At 49.8% G+C, this 23,532-nt stretch overlaps 1 protein-coding gene across 3 annotated transcripts; it reads left to right on the top strand.

Annotated features, from left to right (window-relative positions):
* Positions 1 to 510: 510 nt before the first annotated feature.
* On the top strand, positions 511 to 22,514 carry stab1 (stabilin 1). 3 transcript variants are annotated; one of them, XM_085924291.1, is made up of 69 exons: positions 511 to 750; positions 1,625 to 1,871; positions 2,034 to 2,119; positions 2,437 to 2,506; positions 2,605 to 2,700; positions 3,248 to 3,361; positions 3,453 to 3,640; positions 3,694 to 3,830; positions 3,929 to 4,056; positions 4,137 to 4,213; positions 4,298 to 4,423; positions 4,516 to 4,674; positions 5,012 to 5,083; positions 5,157 to 5,270; positions 5,340 to 5,393; positions 5,605 to 5,685; positions 5,768 to 5,926; positions 6,015 to 6,077; positions 6,138 to 6,230; positions 6,364 to 6,450; positions 6,600 to 6,711; positions 6,781 to 6,967; positions 7,272 to 7,365; positions 7,447 to 7,605; positions 7,789 to 7,884; positions 7,955 to 8,050; positions 8,149 to 8,196; positions 8,266 to 8,399; positions 8,500 to 8,611; positions 8,697 to 8,774; positions 8,842 to 8,943; positions 9,034 to 9,138; positions 9,224 to 9,358; positions 9,451 to 9,579; positions 9,676 to 9,729; positions 9,801 to 9,914; positions 10,144 to 10,339; positions 10,617 to 10,712; positions 10,802 to 10,847; positions 11,530 to 11,609; positions 11,748 to 11,873; positions 11,962 to 12,035; positions 12,550 to 12,621; positions 12,750 to 12,869; positions 12,947 to 12,994; positions 13,075 to 13,152; positions 13,250 to 13,396; positions 13,865 to 13,993; positions 14,163 to 14,222; positions 14,479 to 14,655; positions 14,715 to 14,804; positions 15,009 to 15,155; positions 15,400 to 15,456; positions 15,522 to 15,699; positions 15,852 to 16,001; positions 16,117 to 16,221; positions 16,285 to 16,401; positions 16,541 to 16,673; positions 17,015 to 17,075; positions 17,710 to 17,854; positions 18,414 to 18,547; positions 18,798 to 18,963; positions 19,050 to 19,156; positions 19,231 to 19,350; positions 19,535 to 19,669; positions 19,744 to 19,848; positions 21,687 to 21,836; positions 22,127 to 22,231; positions 22,341 to 22,514. In XM_085924291.1, the coding sequence occupies exons 1-69, from the start codon at positions 694 to 696 to the stop codon at positions 22,407 to 22,409; spliced, it is 7,686 nt and encodes a 2,561-aa protein (XP_085780417.1). In that variant the 5' UTR covers positions 511 to 693; the 3' UTR covers positions 22,410 to 22,514. The 3 variants fall into 3 exon arrangements, with proteins under 3 accessions (XP_085780417.1, XP_085780416.1, XP_085780414.1); XM_085924290.1 differs by having other exon boundaries at positions 5,157 to 5,393; positions 13,078 to 13,152; XM_085924288.1 differs by having other exon boundaries at positions 5,157 to 5,393.
* The last annotated feature ends 1,018 nt before the right edge of the window (positions 22,515 to 23,532 follow it).

Genomic DNA, 23,532 nt, shown 5'->3' with positions numbered 1-23,532 from the left:
CACTGGGTAGCACGTCCGCCTCACAGTTAGGAGGGTGCGGATTCGACTCCACCTCTGGCCCTTCCTGTGTGGAGTTTGCATGTTCTCCCCGTGTCCGTGTGGGGTTTTTCTGGGCACTCCGGTTTCCTCCCACATCCTAAAAACATGCTTGGTAGGCCGATTGAAGACTCTAAATTGTCCCTAGGTATGAGTGCGAGTGCGGATGGTTGTTTGTCTCTGTGTGCCCTGCGATTGGCTGGCAACCAGTTCAGGGTGTCCCCTGCCTACTGCCCGATGACGGCTGAGATAGGCTCCCCCGTGGGGACCAAGCGGTTCAGAAAATGGATGGATGGATGATTTTCACAAGTGACATTTTCTTCCACGCCATTGATGTATCACTATGAAAATGAGTCCATGAGTGGGCAGGAGGAAATGTGTCACTGGCTTGCTTGTGTTGTGTGTTTTCATTTGACCTCCCGCCTCTTCCTTGATTAGAAAGGAGAGGGAGGCCCGTACAGCCCGTACAGCACGAGAACACGACGAACGGCCGGCCACAGCCTCCCTTGCCGCGCTTGTGCGCACTTTTGTCACTTTCAGCAGAAAACTTCTCACACAGACTTTTTGACACGGTGTCTGTGGCGGATTTTGAGCTTTTCTTTTCCTGTCTTGTAACTGGATGGTTGATTTGTTTTTTTGTTTCGGGGATACTCCACCATGCTACTACCGCTGCTATTACAACTACTTGGGCTACAAACATCGCTGCAACTACAGGTAAGACACAATTTTACTTTTAAGCAGAATATTTGTGATATTAAAGTTATATTTTTGGGAGATACTCATCAATATGGTAATAATGTTAGGATCCTGAACTCTCTCCCACCTCCACCCTCGGCTGCGTAACGTCCTGACCTTTTGGGCCACGCTGGCTGCCTTGCACTACTCTCGTGCTATATTCTGACTGCTGTATGCACACTTGCTCTATTTTTGCTCCTCTTATTTTATTTATTTATTTATTTATTGATTGATTGATTGATTGATCGCTCTTGTTTATTCATTGTATGTGCCTTCTTGTTTTTCCTTTTTGTGTTGTTTTCTTGGATGTTTTGTAATATACGCAATTTCAATCTCTTTGTGTGTCTTGGCATGTGAAGAAATTGACAATAAAGCAGACTTTGACTTGACTTTGATCAAATCAAGAGTTGTACAAATTCAAAATAAAGAAAATCCAATATGACGGTAGTTTTTGGGTCATATCAACATGAACTTGAGTTGTTCAATGTATATTATATTGATTCGTCTTTTTTCCCCCCCATTGTTTTAATTCTTTCAGAATGTTGATACACATTTTGAAAGTATCAGAATACTGCAAAGCAGTATCAATTATGGGAAAAAAGATTTTGCTGTGATGTAAGAGAAAGGCCTGATTGTTCCAAAATTATACCGATTTTTTTTTATTCTAGTCATCACAAAGTCGTGCATATTTGTTCAAGAACTGACTTCAATTTCAGAAGACATTTTTGTCGAGAAAATATGAAAGTCTTTTCGGGGAGGCTTCAAAAATGCCTCTACAGAGTAACCAGTCAGTGTTGGTGCTATTGCCTTCTACTGTTGCTACATCTGACCCTGTTCCTGCTTCTTGCGCCAGACGTCACCGCTGCCCGGCCGCTGCGACATCCCGCAGAGGCTGGACGTGTACACCACGTGCACGTCCTGCGCGGCGGTGACCAGCAGCCTGTGCCCACGCGGCTTCACCAACGGCGGTGTCAGCAACTGCAGCTATGTGGTCCAGATCGGCGCCAAAGACGTCTTGCTGGACGGCTGTCGCCGCCTTTGCGTCAAGAACTTCATGCAGCCGCAATGCTGCCCGCAGTACTGGGGGCCGCTTTGTCTCCGTAAGTCCTTTGAAAAATGTCATCCACGCATCGTTTTTGGTGTTTTGTATTTTTTAATGAAGAAATGTCTTTGACTTGAATTTGCTTCAGTGATTATTGGCCAAAGCTTGACGTAAACAAAGTGCTTGTCAGTGACCCAAGTGTTGCCACTGTGGCCCGCAGCCTGTCCCAGCTGGTCGGGAAAGACCTGCAACTTCCACGGAACCTGCATGGATGGTGATCTTGGCAACGGGACCTGCGTTTGTGACGTGAGTCCTGTTCCTGCACGCCTGCCTTTACTGCTTTTGCTCTGGCTTCTAATTCCTCATTCCTGATGCCTCGAATGACTATTGCTGTTGCTTCTAAGGCTTGTTTCTGCTACTTTTTTCATTCCCGTTCCCGCTACTACTACTACTGCCTGTTACGGCTGCTTCTAACGTGCCTGTTCCTGCCGCTTCTCATGCACTGGCCTACTGCCGCTATTACTACGACCTGCTCCTGCAGCTTCCGAGGACCCGATCCTGCCATTTCGCATTCCTGTTCCTGTTGTTGTGTAATGCCCGCTCCTGCTGCCTCGTGTTACCAGGAAGGCTTCAGTGGCTTTGCCTGCCAGACATGCAACAAAGAGAACACTTTTGGCAGCGACTGTGACAAAGGTCAGAGGTCACATGCACACAAGACTGCATTTGATTGCGCTGGGTTATTCTGTGTGTATGCTTGACACGTATGTGTTGCGTTATGTGTTTTGCGCTAGCGTGCGACTGTGAGCACGGCGTGTGCGAGCAAGGCCCCGAGGGCAGCGGCCGGTGCTTCTGTCAGCCGCCGTACACGGGCAAGCGATGTGACCAAGGTAACAAGGAACAAAATCTTAGATGAACATTTAAATAGAGCAAACAATTGCAATTATGCTGAGATATTGATTGGAAAAAAAATCATTGGTTGTGGAGTGTGGAGTGTGGAGTTTGCATGTTCTCCCCGTGTCTGCGTGGGTTTTCTCCGGGCATTCCGGTTTGCTCCCACATCCCAAAAACATGCTTGGTAGGCCGATTGAGGACTCTAAATTGTCCCTAGTTATGAGTGCGAGTGCGGATGGTTGTTCGTCTCTGTGTGCCCTGCCATTGGCTGGCTACCGGTTCAGGGTGTCCCCCGCCCACTGCCCGATGATGGCTGGGATAGGCTCCAGCACACCCGCGACCCCCATGGGGACAAAGTGGTTCAGAAAATGGATGGATGGATGGATGGATAGATTATTTTAAATCAAACACTATTGTAAAACATGGCAGGCTCCGTGGACAACGTGGCGCTACAGCCGCCATGTTTGTATTTTTCTGTCTTTATTTTTGCGTACGCCTTTGTCAATGCTTCCAAACATCTTAGTCATCATGTTTGATGTTCAGTGAACAACAGGTGCAGCGCGTGCAGTCCATACTCGTACTGCTCAGGAGAAGGTGAAGCCGCCACGTGCCAATGTTTGCCAGGATACAGGAAGACGCTCAAGAACAAATGCGCAAGTAAACATGGCGGCTGATGCTTTGGTTCTTTGAAATGTGATCTGATGCGGTGTCCTTCCTTTGTTTTTTTTGACTGTTTTCTTGTTTTTAGGCACGTGCGTGTCGAGCAGCTGCGACGTCAACGCTCAGTGCTCCACGCAGGGATCAAAAGTCAGCTGCGCCTGCAAGGCCGACTTTGACGGCGACGGCCACGTCTGCGTACCCAGAAACCCCTGCAGCGTCAACAACGGCGGCTGCCCCCTTAACTCCACCGTCTGCATCTTCAAGGGGCCCAACAAGGTGCGGTTAACGGCCAGGTGGACGGGACGTGGCTGACCCATTTTGCCTCCCAGGCGGCCTGTGAGTGCATGGCCGGCATGATTCCTGTGGGGGGCTCCGCCGAGTCAGGCTGCAGACTGCTTTCGGCCTGCGCGTCTGACACCTGCCACTCGTCAGCCGTCTGTCAAACTGGACTGGATGGAAAAGCCAGGTGGGACACTGCACCTTTTTATTGACAAGGTGCTTAAATTGTGCTGAGTGTTAAATGACTGCATTTTGATGTTTGTACATTTTTGTTTGTTTGGTCAGATGTGTGTGCACGCCAGGCGAGATCAGCGATGGGCGACGTTGCTTCGGTAACCTGATGGAGCGTCTGCAGGACCTGAATCGCAACGGAGTACAGAAAGGGAAACTCACGGGGGCCCTTGACCTCTTTGGTATCAACATTATACTCCCCACGTTGCAGAGGCGCGCTCGTGCGTCATCTTCCAATTGTATTTGTGTTTTTGCATTTCAGCCAAAGGTTGTTTCTCGCCGATGTCTCACAGCGGACCGTTCACAGCTTTCGTCCCTCTGCTCCAAACATCTCTGACTGTACAAAGCTCGGGCTCGTCTTTGCACCTGGCACCGGTCAAACGATGACGGAGAATATTCACCTTTGCCGCTTTGCGCCCTCAGTCCGTGGACGAGCAGAAGGTGTGTCGCAACCACCTGATCCTGGGTCAGCACCTCCTGCGGGACATGACGGACGGCCGACAGTTCAACATGTACGGAGGCGCCAAATTGAGGAGCAAGGACAACAAGGTAGGCTTTTTATTGTCAACCCTAAAAAAAAATGTGGAATTACTCATCTCTTTTCAAATGGGTGCATGCATTTGCGTGTTGTGTCCGGCTAGCGTTTCATCATGCTGCACGACCCCATGCGCACGTACGCCGTCGTCCAGGCTGACCTGCCGGCGGCTAACGGCGTCATCCACATCATCGACCGGCCAATCGCAGGGACCCCCGACGACTGGCCTGCAACTTTTCCTCTTCCGCCGGGAGAAATCAATAAGGTAAGGTACGGCAGATGTACCGTCAGACATGAAATCACATGCTAAGTTTATCTTCTTGGTAAACTAACACAACAGACAATAATAATGAGTTAAATAAATGAGTTATATTAAATATAAAATAATTTAATTAAATAAAGAATTAAATAAATAAAATAAATAATTAAATCATTATTAAATAATGAGTTAAATGAGCTAAATAAGAAGAACTTAGTTAACACAAAGGTGTCAACTCGTAAAAGATGAGCCCTCCAGGTCTGGCAGGCCAAGGCTTCACCTAAATTATTCCAACAGTACCGCAAGAACAATAAAAATATGAATCATCTTTTTTGTATTTCAGTTTTCAACAATGAACATCGGGGAGGTTGTGAGAAGAGAGCCAGCCTTCAACCGCTTCCTGTCACTTGTCGACGTGAGTCGAGATGACATTTTGAAAACATGAGAAGATTTGGAAGCCGTCCGAGAGCTTTTTTGTGCGTGTGCAGAATTGCGGCGCAGTGCTACCCCTGAATGGACCAGGCCCGCTGACCGTCTTCATCCCCAGCAACCTGGCCGTGGACAACGCCAGAGACGGAAGCATCCTCTACATGCTCAATCACGTGCGACAACCGCTGATACCGCCGCGACGTGCACTTGGCTCGGTCAACTTTCTTTCTTTTGGTCCTCAGGCCAAGGCCAAACTTCAGCAACTGCTGCGGAACCACATTTATACCAAGGGCAGCGTAAGGACGCGCACAAATCACAGAACGTGTTCTTTTCAAAGATGTGCAGAAATTGGGCACATTTTCACTTTTTATTCAAAACAATGGAAGATACAATTTTGAAATATAAAATAACCAACCATTTATGAGGTATTAAAGTCCAAATAACTAACTTCCAGTGAGTTTTTGTGTTGAATTTTCTTTTTTTTTTTTTTTTTACGTCCCCGTCCAGCTGTCGTCTGACGACCTGACGTCTCTTCCTAACATCGAGACGACAGCCAATCAGCTGCTGAGCATTTCCACGTCCGCCGAGGTAAGTTGCTCCCCCAACTGCTCGCTCGCTAATGCGACGGCGCCCTCCTCGCCCTCGGCCACTCCTCGCCCTCCTTCCTCAGGGCGACATTCTGCTGGGCGACAAGGGCGTGCGCGTGCTGACGCCCAACAACCAAGCGCTCAACGGCATCATCCACGTGATTGACGGCCTCCTCTACCCGCCCACCATCCTGCCCATCATGCCGCACAGATGCGACCACGTCCAAAGCCAAATCACACAAGTCAGGCCCTGCACATGTGCACACAAAACACACACACTCACCTCGACATTGTGCACAATGACAAATCAAATTCATTTTGGTCTTTCAGGGCCCTTGCGTTCACTGCAGTTACCTGTACGAGACCTCCTGTCCAGACGGCAGCACCGAACTGGTAAAAATCTGTCTGTACGTACGTCCGACCGACCGTCCAACTAAATGGCACGTGTTTCAGAACACTCACCTGATCGGCTGCGACTACACGCCGTCCCCTCTGCATCGGTCGCCAAGCAAAGGCTGCGCCAAGAACTGCAACGTCACCACACGGGTCAGACGACCGACAAACATTTGATTCACGATGTTTTCACTGTCCGACTAAATTGATGAATTCGCTAAGAATGGCCTTTGACAATATTTGGCATACGTCAAGCTGACAGCAATTGTGTGGTGTTCCGGAGCAGACGCCCGAGTGCTGCGATGGCTTCTTTGGACCTGACTGCAAGCCGTGCATCGGAGGCTTCCAGCATCCCTGTTACGACAAAGGAACGGTTAGCGGCGGCAATTGGCTTCATTTTCCAGTGACCCTTCTCAAGTAGTGGGGCGGGCGCGTCTCTTCATTAGGGTTTTTTCTGCTATCATTTCTTAGTACATTAGTCACTGGCACTATCATGTAACACGTGATTTCCATTGTTTACAGTGCTTTGACGGCGTCCGTGGCAACGGCTCCTGCAGCTGTCAATCGGCCTTTGAGGGCGTGGCCTGCCACATCTGCTCTGATCCATCCAAACACGGAGAGCAATGCGACGAAGGTGAGGTGTGCCCCGCCCCATCTGCCTCAGACACTCAGCCGGATATGCGTGTGCATTGCGTGTTGACAGAGTGTCACTGCCTCCACGGCGTGTGCGACAACCGGCCGGGCAGCGGCGGCGTGTGTCGACGCGGCTCGTGTCTGGAGGGTTTCTCCGGGGAGCGTTGCGATAAAGCGGCCACACCCTGCAACGCTGACGGCCTGATGGAGCACTGCCACATCAACGCGTACTGTACGCACAATGGCCTCCAAAGCATGTAAGGACGTCTCGCTGACTTGACAAAGTCGAGCCGCCATGTGGAGCAAATGCTCCACTACCACAAAATAATCATTAATAATTCGCTCCGGAGTATAAGTCGCACCGGCCATAAAATGCACAATAAAGTGAAAAAGAAACATATATAAGTCGCACCGGAGTATAAGTGGCACTTTGGGGGCAAATTTATTTGTCAAAATCCACCACCAAAAACAGACATGAACCAGCAACAACAGGCTAAACGATACGCTATGCTAATGTGACGTACGCCTGTGCAAGTCTGCAACTCTTTGCTTTCACGCCAGGTGCGTTTGCCGGGACGGCTACGAAGGTGACGGCCACTCGTGCGCGGCCATCAACCGCTGTCTGAAGAGCAACAGAGGAGGCTGCCACGCCAACGTTAGCCAATCAAAAGAAATGTTTGCGGGATCTTGACTTGAGCGCTTGCCTTTTCATTTGTATTCCTGATTTCATTGGCAGGCAGAGTGCGTGTATTTGTCTCCGGGCAACGTGTCATGCGTGTGTGTGGAGGGTTGGACGGGCGACGGGCGCATCTGCGTGGAGATCAACAACTGCCAGACGGCCGCGCGAGGAGGCTGCAGCCCAAACGCGGACTGCAACCACATTGGACCCGGACAGGTGAGCTTCAAATACAGCTCTTGAAATGATGCTTGAGGATTTCTTCTATGATATGAATCATAGTATAAGGCTGTCTTCCTTATAAAGAGCTCCGGACTCTCATTTGGCATTTTTCCATTGTGAATCTTTGGTTTCTCTTAACATGCAGATTGTTCGTGCGTGTGTGTGTGTGTGTGTCTGCAGAGCGAGTGCGTGTGTAAAAGGGGTTACATGGGAAACGGCGCAGATTGTGACCTGGTGAACCCGTGCTACAGCAAAAACGGAGGCTGCCACGCCCTGGTAATGAGCGCGCTGATCCAAAGGTGCCGTGACATCATCGTATCTGAAAAGCCTTGAAATGGATTTGCAGGCAAAATGCAATCAGATGGAGGACGGCAACCGCACGTGCACGTGCCCCGACGGCTACGAAGGAGACGGAATCATCTGCTACGGAACCTTGATGGAGGTCAAAACAATATTACGATTGTATCCATCAAATGCGAGCAACTTGTTTGTCTTGTTACGCCATGAGAGTTGCAACTTTGTCAAATGTTCTTTGTTCAGGAGCTGGACATGAATCCTATCTTCAGCAGCCTGTACTTTATGATCCACGTGTGTAAACGCCGTCATGTCTTCAAATGACATCACGCCGCGGTTTGAGCTGCTGATTATTCCCCGCAGAGGTACCCTCAAGCCGCCGAGGACCTGAGCGGCAACGTGACCGTGCTGGTCCCCAGCAAACAGGTGCAGCAGAACATGAGCGACGCCGACGTCACCTTCTGGAACACGAGGCATCACCTCCCGCACATCCTGCGGTAGGTCAGCTGGCGCCCGCACACAAAAACAGAAATGTCAACACACGCGCACGCTCGCACCCTTGGATTGCTGACTTCCCATGTGACTTCCCGCTTGCAGGGCTCACTTCCTGCCAGGCAGATACTCGGTGGAAGACATGGAGAGCCTGATTGGCCTCAAGCTGCCCTCCATGCATGCGCCCACCCAATGGGAGATCCAGAACAGCAGCAAGGTAACAGCTTGGCAGTTGCATTTGGAAGATTGGCTCCGCCTACCCCAGTTGCGGCCCACTCGATTCTGCTGTGGTGTCATCGCAGGGAATTCTCATCGGCGGCGCCGCCGTGGTGACCCGGAACCAGCCGGCCATCAACGGCTACTTCCACATCATCGACAAGGTGGGAACGGCTCATCGAGGATGCTCGAGCGAGCTGAGCGTGAAAAACGGATGAGGTATCTTTTCAGGTTTTGTTTCCATCCCGTTCTGACCTCCCGCCTGAGCCGCTCACCCTTAAGGCGTTCCTGGAATCATCGCCAAACTTCAGTCTCTTCCGTCAATACACTCTGGTGGGTCACATGGGGTGTGTTTTGTAGCGTGTTGTGTCCATCGTATGCTTTGTTGCTGTTAATTGTGTTTTTCCACCCCCGCTTTGTCAGATGTACAATCTATCAGAGGAAGTCAAGCAGAAGGAGTTCACCCTTCTGCTGCCCACCGACGACGCCATCCGTCAATACCTGAGTGAAGCCAACGTCACCCAGATGGTAGGCGGCCTGTCACGCCAGCCAGCCCCGGCCGGACACGCTAGCCAAATGCCACTGAGAGGCGCTAAGACGTTCCTTTCCGCAGGACGCCGACGTGTTCAAGTATCATGTGATTCTCAGACAGCTGCTCTTCCCCAAACGAATCTATGACGGTTTACTCGTGAGTACTCTGCTGGGCGCCGATTACCAGGTACAGTTCCACCTGGACTCGAACAATCAGGTAAGAAAAACATTTGGTGACCTCCCGCGCCTTTCATGTTGTTCTGACTGACTGAGGCTGGCTGGCCCTGTCATTGCGTGTGACGGCTCCAGACATTGGTGAACGACGTGCCGCTGGACGGCACCTTCAGCGAGACGCAGTACGGCATCATCATGGTCCTCCCGCGTGTCCTCACCGTGCGACGCAACAGATGCAGCCAGGAGGTTATGGTGCAAGTCAACGTAAGCGCTCAATCGGGGGGAGGGTTGCTGAGACCCAGGAGAGACCCTGTGATTGTTTGGCATTGTCATAGCACGTTTGGTCCGTTTGCTGATTAGGGCCGGTGTACCGCCTGTGACGGGACCCCCCGCTGCCTCAACAGATATCAGCCGGTGAGTCCGTCAATCACGCCGATCCCAACCGCCGTGGTAATTCTTCCGTGCGTGTTTTTGCTCCGCCTCAGGTCACGGTGCAATTCCCGAAGAACATGAGGTCCAACTGTCGATACAGAAAGCGTGTCGGAACCCGCAGGAAGTACATGCCAGGCTGCGTCATTAAATGTCTGCAAGTCGCCAAGGTAGCCGCTGCTTGAGCTAGCAACTCGAGAACAAAAAATCATTTGATAAGATTTTGGAGCGTGACCTGGAGTTGGGTTGCCTTTCACAAGAGGATGGTTGAAATGCTAACACATAGCGAGTATAGAAATTGCAATGGATGCCCTCACTCAGATGGAAATTGATGGGAAGCTAACACGTTAGCTTTAACCCGCGCTTGTGATGATGAAGCCTCCCGACGTGTACCCGCAGCATCAGTCGTGTTGCCCCGGTTACTACGGGCACGAGTGCTACAAATGCCCGGGAGAGGTGGGCAACTGGTGCTCCAATCACGGCCAGTGTCAGGACGGTCTGGGTGGCAACGGGGAGTGCCGCTGCTACGAGGGTTTCCATGGCACCGCCTGCGAGGTCTGCGAGCCGGGACGTTATGGTGTCAACTGCACTTCAAGTGAGATGCTCGCACACACACACACACGTGCACACGTGGACACAGTCACAAACGTACACACGTGCACAGTCACACGTGCACACATGGCACACATACACACCCGCTCACAAAAACAAACACGCACACCACAGAGTGTCACAGATGTGCAAAAAGTAATGCCAATGAAATCAAGGGAAACTACTACTTTCCTTTTGAAAATGCAGGGCAGACGTGTGTTTTGTGCGTGTGCACGTATGCCAATACTTGTTTTATGTTTCTGCGTGTGTCCATCTCCCAGAGTGCGCCTGTGACCACGGCAAATGTGACGACGGTTTGTCGGGAAGCGGCAGATGTGAGTGTCACAAAGGATGGAAGGGGGCCTCGTGCTCCATCGGTAAGACGGCTGTACGCAAGCGACTCCAATTGCGTAAGCTCCCATCTCATCTGTGTGTGTGTGTTTGTGCTTCTGCTTGTGTGTGGCAGAGATCAAGGACGATGCCTGCGGAGGAGTCTGTGATGAGAACGCCAAGTAGGTTTTATTCATGTGTGCGTGTGTGTGTCACCACTTTGGTTCAAATGTCTCCAGGCAGCGCGGCACGGTGAAACACGTCCGCCTCACAGTTGGGAGGTTGAGGGTTCCATTCCATCTCCGGCCCTCCCTGTGTGGAGTTTGCATGTTCTCCCCGTGCCTGCCTGTTTTTTCTCCGGGCACTCCGGTTTCCTCCCGCATCCCAAAAACAAGCTGATTGAGCACTCCAAATTGTCCCTAGGTGTGAGAGTGAATGGTTGTTCGTCTCTGTGTGCCCTGTGATTGGCTGGCAACCCGTTCAGGGTGTCCTCCGCCAACTACCCGATGACTGCTGGGATAAGTTCCAGGACGCCCGCGACCCCCGTGGGGACAAAGTGGTACAGAAAATGGATGAATGGATGGCTAGTTCCAGGCAATGTGATTTGGCGACCAAACATTTTTTGTTCTATTAAAAATCAACCGTACAAAGACATGTCGCTGGTCAACGTCCTAAATGGAACTCGTGTCTTTTGAGTTTCATCAATACGTCAAATGACTTTCAAATGCTGGGTGACGCTTGTGAGGAGTTTGCACGTTGGCCAGAGTACAAAAGATGAAGTAATTAACGATCATTCTCGCGGACGGACTGATGACGGACGGACGGACGGACGGCAAAATGGCTGACAGGCATGTTTCCTTTCAGCTGCATCACGGGACCGCAGGGGAGCGCAGCCGCCTGCGTTTGCGTGGCCGGCTACAAAGGCGATGGCAGCGTGTGCCAAGGTAACAGTCGCTTTCTCTCTTTCAACTGCTTCCACGACTTTTCTATGACTTCTACTCCAGTTCATTTCCGAACCACTTTTATTTATTTTATTTTTGGTCTTTGTCCCCCTTGTACGATTTGCGCTTCTGGTCCCTCAGAGGTGAACCTGTGCAGCCTGTCCAATGGCGGCTGCTCGCCGTTCGCCACCTGCGCCACGGTGTCGGCGGGCGTGCGCACCTGCACCTGCAACAGGGGCTACACTGGCGACGGCGTGGTCTGCCTGGGTCAGTCATGTCATCGTTACACATACACCATGTTGGCCTTCCCGGTTCCCGCACTCCGACCTTGACGGGTGAACTTGGCCTTTTTCAGAAGTGGACGGCTGCCTGGTTAACAACGGAGGCTGCCACAAGTCGGCCGACTGCATCCGAACAGGACCCGACACCGTAAGACGGCAGCTAACTGCAATGATGTCACGTAACGAATGAGCCAATCATGTGGCGGACTGCGAGTGGAAGGCACTTTTCTCCTTTCGAGACTAACTTGTCTCCAAAAACAGTTTCCCCTTGAGCTACCAGTGATCCCATATAGGAATCATTCTGAGATGGGGGGGACCATTTGACTTGTGAGCTTCAATTTGATTTGACAACAAATGGGAGTTAAGTGATATAATTAGTGCATATTCTCGAGAAGAAAGAAAAAAAAAAAGAGGCTAAATGTTCCTGTCCAACAACTGCCACTAGCATGATACAATGGGAAACTCCACAGGCACACCAGCTAACAGTTAGCATCTACGATGTGGCCGTGTTGTTAGCCTTTAAGCAAATGGCAACAAATGCAGAGAGACAAGATAACCATATTCTTTCTCCTCCCCAACGAATTTCATTCTTCACCTTCTCTTGAATGATGTGATTCCTGTTGGATGCTGGGTTGAAGATATTTTGGGGTTGGTTTTTCCAGGTGGCGTGCAGGTGTCCGATGGGCTTCATTGGGACCGGCCGCTTCTGTTTCCCCACGAACCCTTGCAGAACCGTACGTCTGTGTGTGAACGTTGTGTGTGTTTTGGATAAAAAAGGTTTTATTGATTATTTGTGTACCTTTTCCATGTACGTTTGTGTGTGTGTGTGTGTGTTTTGCGTTTTTGCATTGTGCGTGTGCAGAACAATGGCGGCTGCAGCAAATATGCCCACTGTGTGTATTTGGGACTTGGCCAGAGGAACTGCACTTGCTTCCGAGACCACATAGGCGACGGCATCGATTGCCGCGGCGACACCAATGCCGTGAGTCACATGACTCCGAACTTCCAGCTCAGCTGGCTGGGCCGCCATCACAACTTGTTTTCGTCGTCATCACACAGGAGGTGTTCCGAAACCCGGAGAACGCCTTCTTCCGTTACATGCTCTCTGTGAGTTAAAAAAGAAAAAGAAAAAAAAAGCTCTACCTTATGACAACTTCAACTTTTTTTTTTGTCTTTGTTCCATCTAGCAGTCAAACACTCTGAGTCTCTTCGGCGACGGGCCATTTACCGTCTTTGTCCCCATCGACAACGACTCTTATCCTGTCGTGCGTACTCATCAACCGCCATCTTGACTCTCGTTTCTCGAATTGAATGCGTCTCACACGCACGTGGATACGTTTGTGTGTGTGTGTGTTGGTGCAGGTTATGGAGTGGAAGCTATTTGGGCGTCTCAGTGATCTGGTGCGGTACCACATCGTTTCCTGCGAGAAGCTGACTTTCAACGACCTCCAGAGCACCCAGCAGGCCGTCTCCACATCAGGACACACGTTGAAATTCAGTCTGCAGCAGGTCTCACACACACAGACACAGACATAGACGTAGACTGACTGACTGACACATTAACACTTCTGTAAGCAAGTAGTCTGGCAAGATTTGGTTAGAAGGATGCAAAAAAAAGTCCAGAAAGGTTTCTTTGAGCAATAAATGCCACGCCTTGAGCAAATGTGACAATCAATCCCGAATAGGTCACCGGGCTCCAACATGTTAATCATCCCTCTGTCACAAATCGGCTTCTGTCTGTGCCACTTGCACTGACTCGATATGCAAAAGAGCTCACTGGAAGAGCTCATGTTGCTTTCTGTCATGTTTGACTCCGGAAAATATTCTCAGTGTGTCCACACTTTGCCAGATGTATCGTCACGTCTCAACATGGAGCGCTCAGCCCACGTTTGGACTATTTCAAAAGTTGGATAAACGATTCAAGGACAGTGGCGTGAGCGAGCATTTGGCTAACATCTGCGTGTTTGCGCGCGTCAGGGCTCGGTGTGGATCAACAATGCCTCTCGGATCGTCAGGAGTGACTACACCACGTCCAACGGGGTCATCCACCGCATCAGCGGCATGCTCACCCCCTACCAGCTGAGCAGCAAACAACGCATCGACAAGGTGCCGACCGCAACTCACCACAACTACCTGTGCACGTTTGTTTGTGTGCTCATTTGCTATCATTTGTGTGCCTGCGCTTATTTATCTGTATGGTGAGGACACGGCACGCACACATACTTGTAAATCAACAAATCCAGCTCTCTTTCTTTCCTGCCTGCCTTCCTTCCAGATGAACCTCACTGCAGCTGCTCAATTTTATGGCTACAGCAGCTTCTACCAGTTAATCGAGGTAAACCCGTGATGAACTCCCGCTGTCATATCAGCCGCATCCATCCATCCATCCATCCATCCATCCATCCATCCATCCATCCATCCATCCATCCATCCATCCATCCGTCATGTTTCTGGCATCCATCGTGCCAATCATTCTCTCCTCCACCTCCATTTATCAAGCTGCCCGTCATCCAACCATTCAGCATCACGGCCTCACTTTCTTCTTCCTCTTTGACGAGTTTTTTTGTTTTGATTTTGTTTTGCGGGTCCAGCGCGCCGGCCTGCTCCCAGTGCTGCAGTCGTCCATCCACCGGCCCTTCACGATGTTCTGGCCCAGTGACCGGGCCCTCAGCTCGCTCCCCCCTGAAAGGCAGCGCTGGCTCTCCAGTCCTGACCACCAGGGGGAGCTGGCCGCCACTGTCAAAGCACACATCATACGCACTGCCAGGGTAACATGGCTCCACTAAAATGGCCGCTTGGACGACATGACATATTTGTGCGTGTGTAGGTTCTGGACGTCAGTCGGCCAAATAAATACTCGTCCTTACGCACCATGCACGGATCAAGAATCAAGTATAGCTGTGACAAAAACCTGGTGGTGAGAAAAAAACACACAAACACTGTTATTACGGTAATAACTTGTCTGGAGACGTGGAGATGCTAGTTTGCAATACAACAGCTTCACGTTTAGCAACTGGCAACAACCACAAAGACAGCGAAAACTTTCCATTGAAACACAAAATAATATAGAGCAGCCCTGAGTGCGTTGTTCTTGCTTCTTTGTGTGTTTGTGCCAATGTAGGGCAACATATTGATCAACGAAAATGCGGCCAGGGTGGTGGAGCGCTACCTGAGCTTTGATGAGGGTGTGGCCTACGGCATCGACCAGCTCCTGGAGCCCCCGGGCCTGGGGGCGCACTGCGACACTGTGGAGAACAGAACCACCTTTGTAAGTACCTTGTCTTCCCTGAAGTGCTCATGTCTGCCGTCTCAAGGCTGCTGGCAAGATTTGAATGTTCAATTATGGCACAATTCCAGAGTGTGTGAAACCCACGCCCCTTGCCAACATAGACAAGCACGACCGCTCGTGCGTTGTCTTGATCAGTTATCACACACCATGAATGCTGACCTTTTTTTTTTTTCTTCCCTCCGAGTACAGAGAGTGTAACGTGCGCGCTTGTGTGTCCAAACAGGGCCACTGCGGCCGCTGTCTGTCCCCTCCACTCTGCCCCATCCGTCACCAGGACACAGTAAGGAGACCCTCCAAGCTTTCTCGCCCCGAAATGGAGAAGATGAAACGTGCGGCATATTTCAGGGCCGCATGGAGAGCTGCTTCAGAAGTCGCAGCAAGTACTCGCTGGGCTACACGCGCTGGGCCGGCGAACTGGACAACCCGCTCAGCTCGCTCAGAACCTTTGGCTGCAAGCGAGTGTGCCGCTTCCCAGGTTGGGTCCAGAAGTGCTGCAAAAACCATTTTGGCAGAGACTGTCAGGGTGAGGCGTAAGCTTTTACGCTTGACTTTCACACACATCTCACTTGTTTTTTCTTCTCCTCTCCAAAAGACTATTTGAATTGGATTGTAAAACTACCATTTTCTTTTTAATCACAAAACTTTCAGTATCTCACAATCTGTCTTTTTCTGCAGTGTGTCCGGGCGGCGTGGAGTCACCGTGCAGCGGCCACGGCGAGTGCGACGACGGCTTACGAGGGACGGGCGTCTGCAACTGTCCTGTCGGTTTTCAAGGAGACGCGTGTGAGATATGCGCGCCGGGACATTACGGTGCCAACTGCACAGGTTTGACGTTTGCGTGACATCATAAGCTTGCCGCACTTCAAGCATCTCAACGAAAATCAACTTGGAACGCGTCATCTCATCTTTCCCTTGAAATGCATGTGCGTTTCTCTCCCAGCGTGCCAGTGCGGTCAGCAGGGAACGTGCGACGAGGGCGTGGAAGGCTCGGGCCAGTGCGTCTGTAGACCGGGCTGGAAAGGAGACCGCTGCCAGATCGACTTGGGTGAGTGCTATCCGAGCTTTCCTGCATTTTGTACTTTATACAGAGCGACAATTCCATTCTCAGGTTCCATCCCCGAAGAGTGCCGTCCATGTCACGCTCAGGCCGATTGTTTGCCAGGGGTGGGCTGCCAGTGCAAGTCTGGTTTTCAAGGCAATGGCACCACGTGCACTCCCGAGCCACGTGAGTTTCAACACCCCATCATAATTGTCCCAAAACTTTTGCTCTACTCATTCCGCTCCATTTCGGGGGGCTGATAAACGCCTGACTTGTCGTCCTCTCTTCTACGCGCCAATGACATTGTTTGACGACCACCTGGCAGCTCCAAATCTTTGCGGCGAGTACAACGGCGGCTGTCACCAAGACGCTGACTGCACCCAGACGGGACTGCGGGTCAACTGCACCTGCCGCAGCGGTTATCGCGGCGACGGCCACGTATGCGACGCCATAAACAGGTGAATGGCAATGAAAAGGGATTCGTGCGGAATGTATGTGGCACCGGGATAGGTTGCTCAATAGATTTGGTTGACATGGCAACACACTAAAGCTGAAATCAGGTCGGTCCAAATAAATGAATAGAAATTCACTGACGCGACATATTGGAAAAGTGCAGCTGGGAAAAGACTATTCGGAATGAATGAATTAATAATGAATGAACGAAAGAAAGAATGCAGTTTCATCCTGCAAATATTCAAATTTTGCTTGTTAATAAAGGTCAGCGCTTTGGAGTGTGTTTTGGCCAGAAGGGGGAGATGGGACTGCTCAACACCAGAAAAGTGATGGACATGTTTTCCAGGTGTGTGGAGGAGACAAACGGCGGCTGCAGCGACTTTGCATCTTGCAAGTTCACAGGCCCGGTGGGTACGAACCTCTCACTCGTCGCTTTTTCGTGGTTTGAGGTTTAGCCTTGGAAATGTCCCGCCGGCACGCTTTCCACTTCTGGTTTTGGCGCACCTTTGCTTCTGATCTTAAAAAGTTAAAGTCCTAAAGATCATCACACACACATACATCTGGGTGTGGTAAAATTTGTCCTCTGCATTTAACCCATCCCGGAGTGATTTTGATCCATCCCCTGCCCTGGGGGAGAGAGAGGGGAGCAGTGAACAGCAGCGGTGCCGCGTCCAGGAATTATTCGGTGATCTATCCCCCCAATTCCGATCTTTAATGCTGAGTGCCGAGCGGGGAGGGAATTGGCCCCATTTTTATAGTCCTTGGTATGACCCAGCCGGGGTTTAAACCCACACCCTTCCAGTCTCAGAGCGGACACTCTACCACTAGGCTACTGAGCTAGGTTCCCAAAGTCAGTTATTGCTAATGTTAGCATTCAATGTTAGCTTTGAGTAAGCTCCAATATTAGCTTCTGAAGTGAGTATTGAGCATTAGCTTTTGTAATGGCCACCTGACATTTGCATGAGCTTCTTTATTTGGCTTTACTGTATTTGTGGGTTTTCTGAGCATCCACGTTACTAGCGGTAATCGTCTTCCCTGCAGAATGAGCGCAAGTGCGAGTGCTTAGTGGGCTACGTGGGCAACGGAATCCAATGCCTGGAGGAAGTTCTGCCTCCCGTCGACCGCTGCCTGGAGGACAACGGTGGCTGTCATCCCGTGGCCTCCTGCAAGGACTTGCACTACCACGGTAACGCTTTTGTCTGGCTCTGGTGCCATCGCAGTGACATTGCCATGACATTGTTTACGACGGAAACCAAGCTCTTGTATGCAACAAGTCTTCACGAGATGTCTTATGCTCGTGACCTTTCCACAAGGTGTCTGTAACGTTTCCAAAAGAATTTTGTTACCATGACAACAGACATCTTACGACTTTTTCTGCACCTGCTCAAGATATCAGTGTGGTTTGTTTAAAGTGTAACACATTACTTCCCTGCTCATGTGTTTCCACGGTAACGCAACAAGCGGGTGTATTCGGGGACCACCTTCTGTTACCACGGTAACAGCCATCATGTGACATTGGTTACGCGTCACCTTGGTAACGTCTCACCTGTTTTCATAAGTATATTCTGGGGACATTGGTGCCCTTCTGTTACCACGGTAACGCATAAACTCTGACTCAAGCACATAACCCTAATGAGTGATGCGGTCATCTCGCAGACAGTTGGTGTGATTAGTCTCAATGGCACTGAGCCATCGTTCTGTTAGCGTACTTAATGTGGTCTTGGATGTGGCGCTTGCGTTCTCAGCCAATACTGCGGGAGTGTTCCACGTTCGTTCACCGGAAGGCAAGTACAAGATGAATTTCAGCCAGGCGGATGCCGCGTGCCAGGCCGACGGGGGCGTCCTGGCCAACCTCAAACAGCTGGGCGATGCACAACAGGTACACATGTACCCATGCTGTCCATCAATCGGCTAACAAATAGGAATTGCGTGTGGAATACTAAAAACTATCGGACCCCTGCATACTCGCACTACATGTATATCAGTGCATGAACATGGATTTTGTTTTTGGGGGGGGGGGTTTATGACTGAAGGCCTCAACATTTTAAAAATGTGCAAAAAAACATGCGCACCTCTGGTGTTGTGTTTAGTCCAGTGTGCATTTATTGACGTAGCGGCTGTGCTTGCAGCTGGGCATGCATCGGTGCGTGGCCGGCTGGCTGGAGGGCGGCAAGGTGGGCTACCCTACGCGCTTCCCCAGCATGAAGTGTGGCGAGAACCACGTTGGCGTGGTCCTCTACAAGGATCCCGTGGACCAGAGCAGCAAGTACGACGCCTACTGCTACAGGCTCTCAGGTAACTACCGTCCATTGAAAAATCAGATGCGGGCATAACGACATTTTGAGATTTAGCGCGAGTTTCCCGCTTGTTGCCGTGCGCAGACGTGGAGTGCAAGTGTCCCGACGGCTTCGACGGGGACGGCATCTTCTGCAACAGCGTCCTGATTAACGTGCTGGCGGCCTACGGCAACTTCAGCCTCTTTTACAAAGTGCTGCGCGTTGTGTCTTCAAAGCCGAAAGCGCCTTCATTCCATCTCAACATGTCTTTTTTGTGGAATTTCAGTCCTTGTTGGACTACGGCGGTTTGTCCACACAGGGCCAGCGTCTGGTGGATTTTTTGTCTCAAAGGCAGTCGGAGGTGACGCTGTTTGTCCCGCACGACGACGGATTCAGCCCCGGCCAAGTGAGCGCGCCTTTTTCCAACTCTCTTCTAAATTATTACCGGTCATCATTTGCAATCATTTTTCCTCTCTTGAGTTATTTCTAGTTATACAAGATGGTGATTTATAGTCATTCTCTTTCATTTGCACAAAATAATGATTAGCACAACTCATTTCTTCCTCGTCTCGTTTTCACGCGAGCGTTAGGTGCTCTCGGGTCGAGACGTGGAGTATCACATCTCTGCCAATCACGTCAGACGAGCATTTAAGGAGCTGCGACACCAGGAAGTCATTCCGTCCAGGCTGGGTTTTGATCTGTCTGTTACCCACGGCAACAACGAGGTCCGACCACAACACAATCCAATTTCCGTACTTAACCTTATTTGTATTTCATTTTTTCCCACTTGCACCATCAGACTTGTAAACTGGTGAACCAGCGCCTCCTCTTGGCTTGGGACATCCCAGCCGTCAACGGGATCATTCACATTATTGAGGCGCCGCTAACGGCTCCTCCGCCTCAGGTAAGCTGGATAATGTCAAAAGCGAGTTTATTCAAAAGCCGACTCCCCTTATTTGATATTTTAGACCATTCTATGACCTTATACCTAGATCTTCTCTCATGGCCCCCATGGCTTCTTACTGTGTTCGTCGGTTGCTTCACTATTTAACTTCTCATTTATTTGAGGTTTACTATATCCAAAGATTATGTTTTGGCCCAAAGGGAACATCTTCATACATCCTCAATCATCATACATGTAATATTGATTAACAGTTGATTACAGTATTTTCTGCACTGTAAAGTGCACTGGATTATAAAGTGCACCTTCATTGAATTTGGAGCACTGGGTAGCACGTCCGCCTCACAGTTAGGAGGGTGCGGGTTCGATTCAGCAAAAATACTAAAAGTGCATTGGATCTATAGTTGTGTGTCACTGTGCAAATTTGGAGAGGTCTCATGTCAAGATTTGGCACCCTCTGCTGTCTAAATTTGGAATTTCAACAAGGCCAATTTGATCACATTCTCGTGCCGGAATTTGGGATTACAACAGCGCCAATCTGTCTGCGAACAACCTGCACACACATTTCTGCCAGGGGTCGGGAACCTTTTTGGCTGACAGAGCCATAAATGCCCATTTTTTAAAAATAATATCCCATGAGAGCCATACCATTTAAAAACCCAATAGGTTAAAGACAATTAAATGATGTATTTTAATTAAGACCAACGATTTTTTTGAGTGTACTAATGTATTCCAATTAATAACATTTTTAACTTGATTGATTGAACATTTATTGATCCCGGGGGGTGGGGAAATTCAAGCCCCAGCAGTATCCATACCACAGAGCAGGTATACAAAAGACACACAGATGGCATGAGCTTGCGCAACTCGATAGGCTCTCTCTCTCTCATAAGGCTGCCACACAACGGCGTCAAAAAGAAAGCCAGTAAGCGCCAAAGATAAAAGCCATCAAAGCAAAGCGAAAAGACAAAGGGAAAAAAGTAACAGCGGCCAACCGACACCCTTCAATATCAGAGAACACCCCAAAACACACAAAATAGCCTCCACGGGGTCCATAGACAGGCAGTCCAGTTCAACGGCGCCCAATGGACCTTGAAAACATCACAAAGCAGGCAAACGCAGATTCCGACGAGCACCAGGGAGCGGACTCCCCACAAGGGTCGCGGCTGCGAGGCCAAGGCCAGGGACCCAGTCAGCACTGGCCAGATAAGCAGGAACGTGGTAGAGTTACGCCGGTCTCGACCGGTGTCCCAGGGAAGAAAAAGATCCGATTGCCAAGGTTCCCGACCCCTGCCTTATGCCATCGCTTCGACACACGTAGATCAATGATTCATCTCATCTCATTACATCACCTCAGGTTACATCATCAACCATGGGATACATCCATCACAACACTTGACAATAAATAACTACCAAATGAGCACGCCACTACCCTTTGGTGGTAGGTAGGCCAGACAATCATTTCACTTCTATTTAGCCTTTGAGTTCCACGCATTTACCTTTTTCTTTCTTAAGATTTGTTCAACTTTGATTTAGGTACACTTTTTGTATTATACATTTGAATTTACTCATCATTTTTAGATTTATCCTCACAGTATCTTAAAATCACATAAAACGTATATTTTGAGAATGAACTACTTTTTGTTGGTTATAATATCAGTATTTGGAAAGTATTCTGTTTTTCTGTTGCTGCTTAACCCCTCCCCTCCTCTTTAAAACCCCCATTCTAGTACATCCTGAATGGTCTGTCCTCCGGTTGTCATGGTTACCAGCTCGTTTCACATAAGTGGCGTTATCTGGTTGATTAACGCGTGCATGTGATTGTGCGGTGGGCGATCCAGGTTTCCCGCCACGCTGCGAACGGCTACGCCCACTCCAGCGGCACCGTGTCAGCCATTTTGGTGTTGCTGCTGCTGACCGCCGTGGCGGCAGGGATCGGATACTACGTCTTCAAACACCAGACGGATGCATTCAGATTTCAGTACTTCAAAGTAAGTTGCACACACACACACACACACACACACACACACACACACACACAATTGAGGAGGGGGGATGCTCGGATGTTAACAAGACTAATAGCCAGTGGCAGACATTTGGCATCTGTCCATTCAATTTACCTATAAGCATTTTGGATAGCCAGTGGCAACATATGGAGGATTAAATATGATTGGATTTAAAAAAAAAAAAATCAACTGATTGAAATGGAACAAGCACTCAAATGAGGTCATTGCACAGCCACCGCTGCTAACAGCTAATGATCCGTCCTCTCGCGTAACAGAATGACGACGAGGACAATGCGGCGGGCAGCCTGTCCAAACCCGCACTGGTCTCCATCCCCAATCCTTTGTATAGCGGCTCCAGAGCCTTCGCTGAGCCTTTTGGGGTGAGTCGTTTTGGCGCTACGCCGACCGGCATTGGTGATGTCACTCATTACTCATGCCACCAGTTATTGACTCCTTCCTCTTTTCTGTGACGTTCCCTCCATACGGCAGGAGACCAGTCAGAGGGTGGAGCCGGAAGAACCCGAGGAACCTCCAAAGATCCTGGACCTGGATCAGTGAAAGCGCTCACCGGTTGAGCTTTTGTAACGGGCGTGTCTTGTGTATTCAAAAATCAAACAGGAAGACAAAGTGATTGTCAATAAAGTTTTGCACTAATCGTTTTCTACCAACCATGCATTGCATGACCAATCATCTCAGTTCACAAGCTACTCTTAACAAAGTTGCTAACCATAACAGAAACTACTGAGGACAAACAGCTCAGTTTAAGTGTGTTAAGATTCAAGAGTTTTTTTATTCGCCATGTTTGAGCGTGCCAAACAAGGAATTTGACTTCGGTACATCACAGCCTCTGTTTAACATTGAGGTGACTAACAACACTCAGGACATGACAAATATTCTCAAACATCCCCTGATCTTAAACTCAAAACTCCAACTAGGGGAAATGAGAACCCTTGAAAAGAGACCACAGATGGGAGGGTCCCTCTTCCAGAATGACCAGGCTGCAATGGATGCAGAGAGGACACATAGTACAAACAGTGTAGACAATTCAAACAAGGTGTGGCGAGCAGGATGTTATTGCACAGTCATGATCTTGTTTGTGTTTATGTTTTGGGGCAACACACACGCACAGTCATACAAAAAGAAGCACATAAAGCAGCCATGTAAATAAAGACACCCCACAAAAACAAACATGCACACAATCATCATCGGCGGTCACTCGAGACGAGTATGACAGTCTTCTTCTCAGGGTTGTCTACTTGTGGGTCCGCAGGTGGGCGTAGAGCCCGATCCGGGATCCACATATTTTTGTGCAGTATGGGCAGGAGAAAGTGGTGATGGATTGTGGGTGTGCTGGAGCCAGTTTTTGTCTTTCCTTACGGAGTTGTCGTTTGGTTTCTGCGACACGGCGGAGTTCCTTTTCGTGATGTGCTGCACCTTCTTGCACCGCTGCCCTCCAGAGGTTCCTGTTCAAGGCGATGCGCTCCCAGTCCTGAGATGTTATTTGGAATTTCTTGAGATTGGTCTTGAGGTTGTCCTTGAAACGTTTCTTTTGCCCACCCGGGGCTCGCGGACCTCTCTCCAGCTGGGAGTATAACATCTGTTTGGGGAGGCGGGTGTCAGCCATGCGGATGAGATGTCCTGTCCATCGGAGTTGGTGCTGCATTATTAAAGTGGTGATGCT

This window comes from Syngnathus leptorhynchus, chromosome 11, assembly GCF_054491065.1.
Source record: "Syngnathus leptorhynchus isolate UIUO chromosome 11, UIUO_Slep, whole genome shotgun sequence".
NCBI classification, from domain to species: Eukaryota; Metazoa; Chordata; class Actinopteri; order Syngnathiformes; family Syngnathidae; genus Syngnathus; species Syngnathus leptorhynchus.
Note: the sequence above shows the minus strand (reverse complement) of the source record. Positions and strands in the feature narration are given on the sequence as shown.

Coding starts and splice junctions, on each gene's coding strand:
- stab1 (XM_085924288.1), top strand. CDS start 694: ATGCTACTACCGCTGCTATTACAACTACTTGGGCTACAAACATCGCTG. Junction 5,686..5,767: donor GCATTTCCACGTCCGCCGAG/GTAAGTTGCTCC, acceptor CTCCTTCCTCAG/GGCGACATTCTGCTGGGCGA. Junction 18,548..18,797: donor AGCTGGGCGATGCACAACAG/GTACACATGTAC, acceptor CTGTGCTTGCAG/CTGGGCATGCATCGGTGCGT.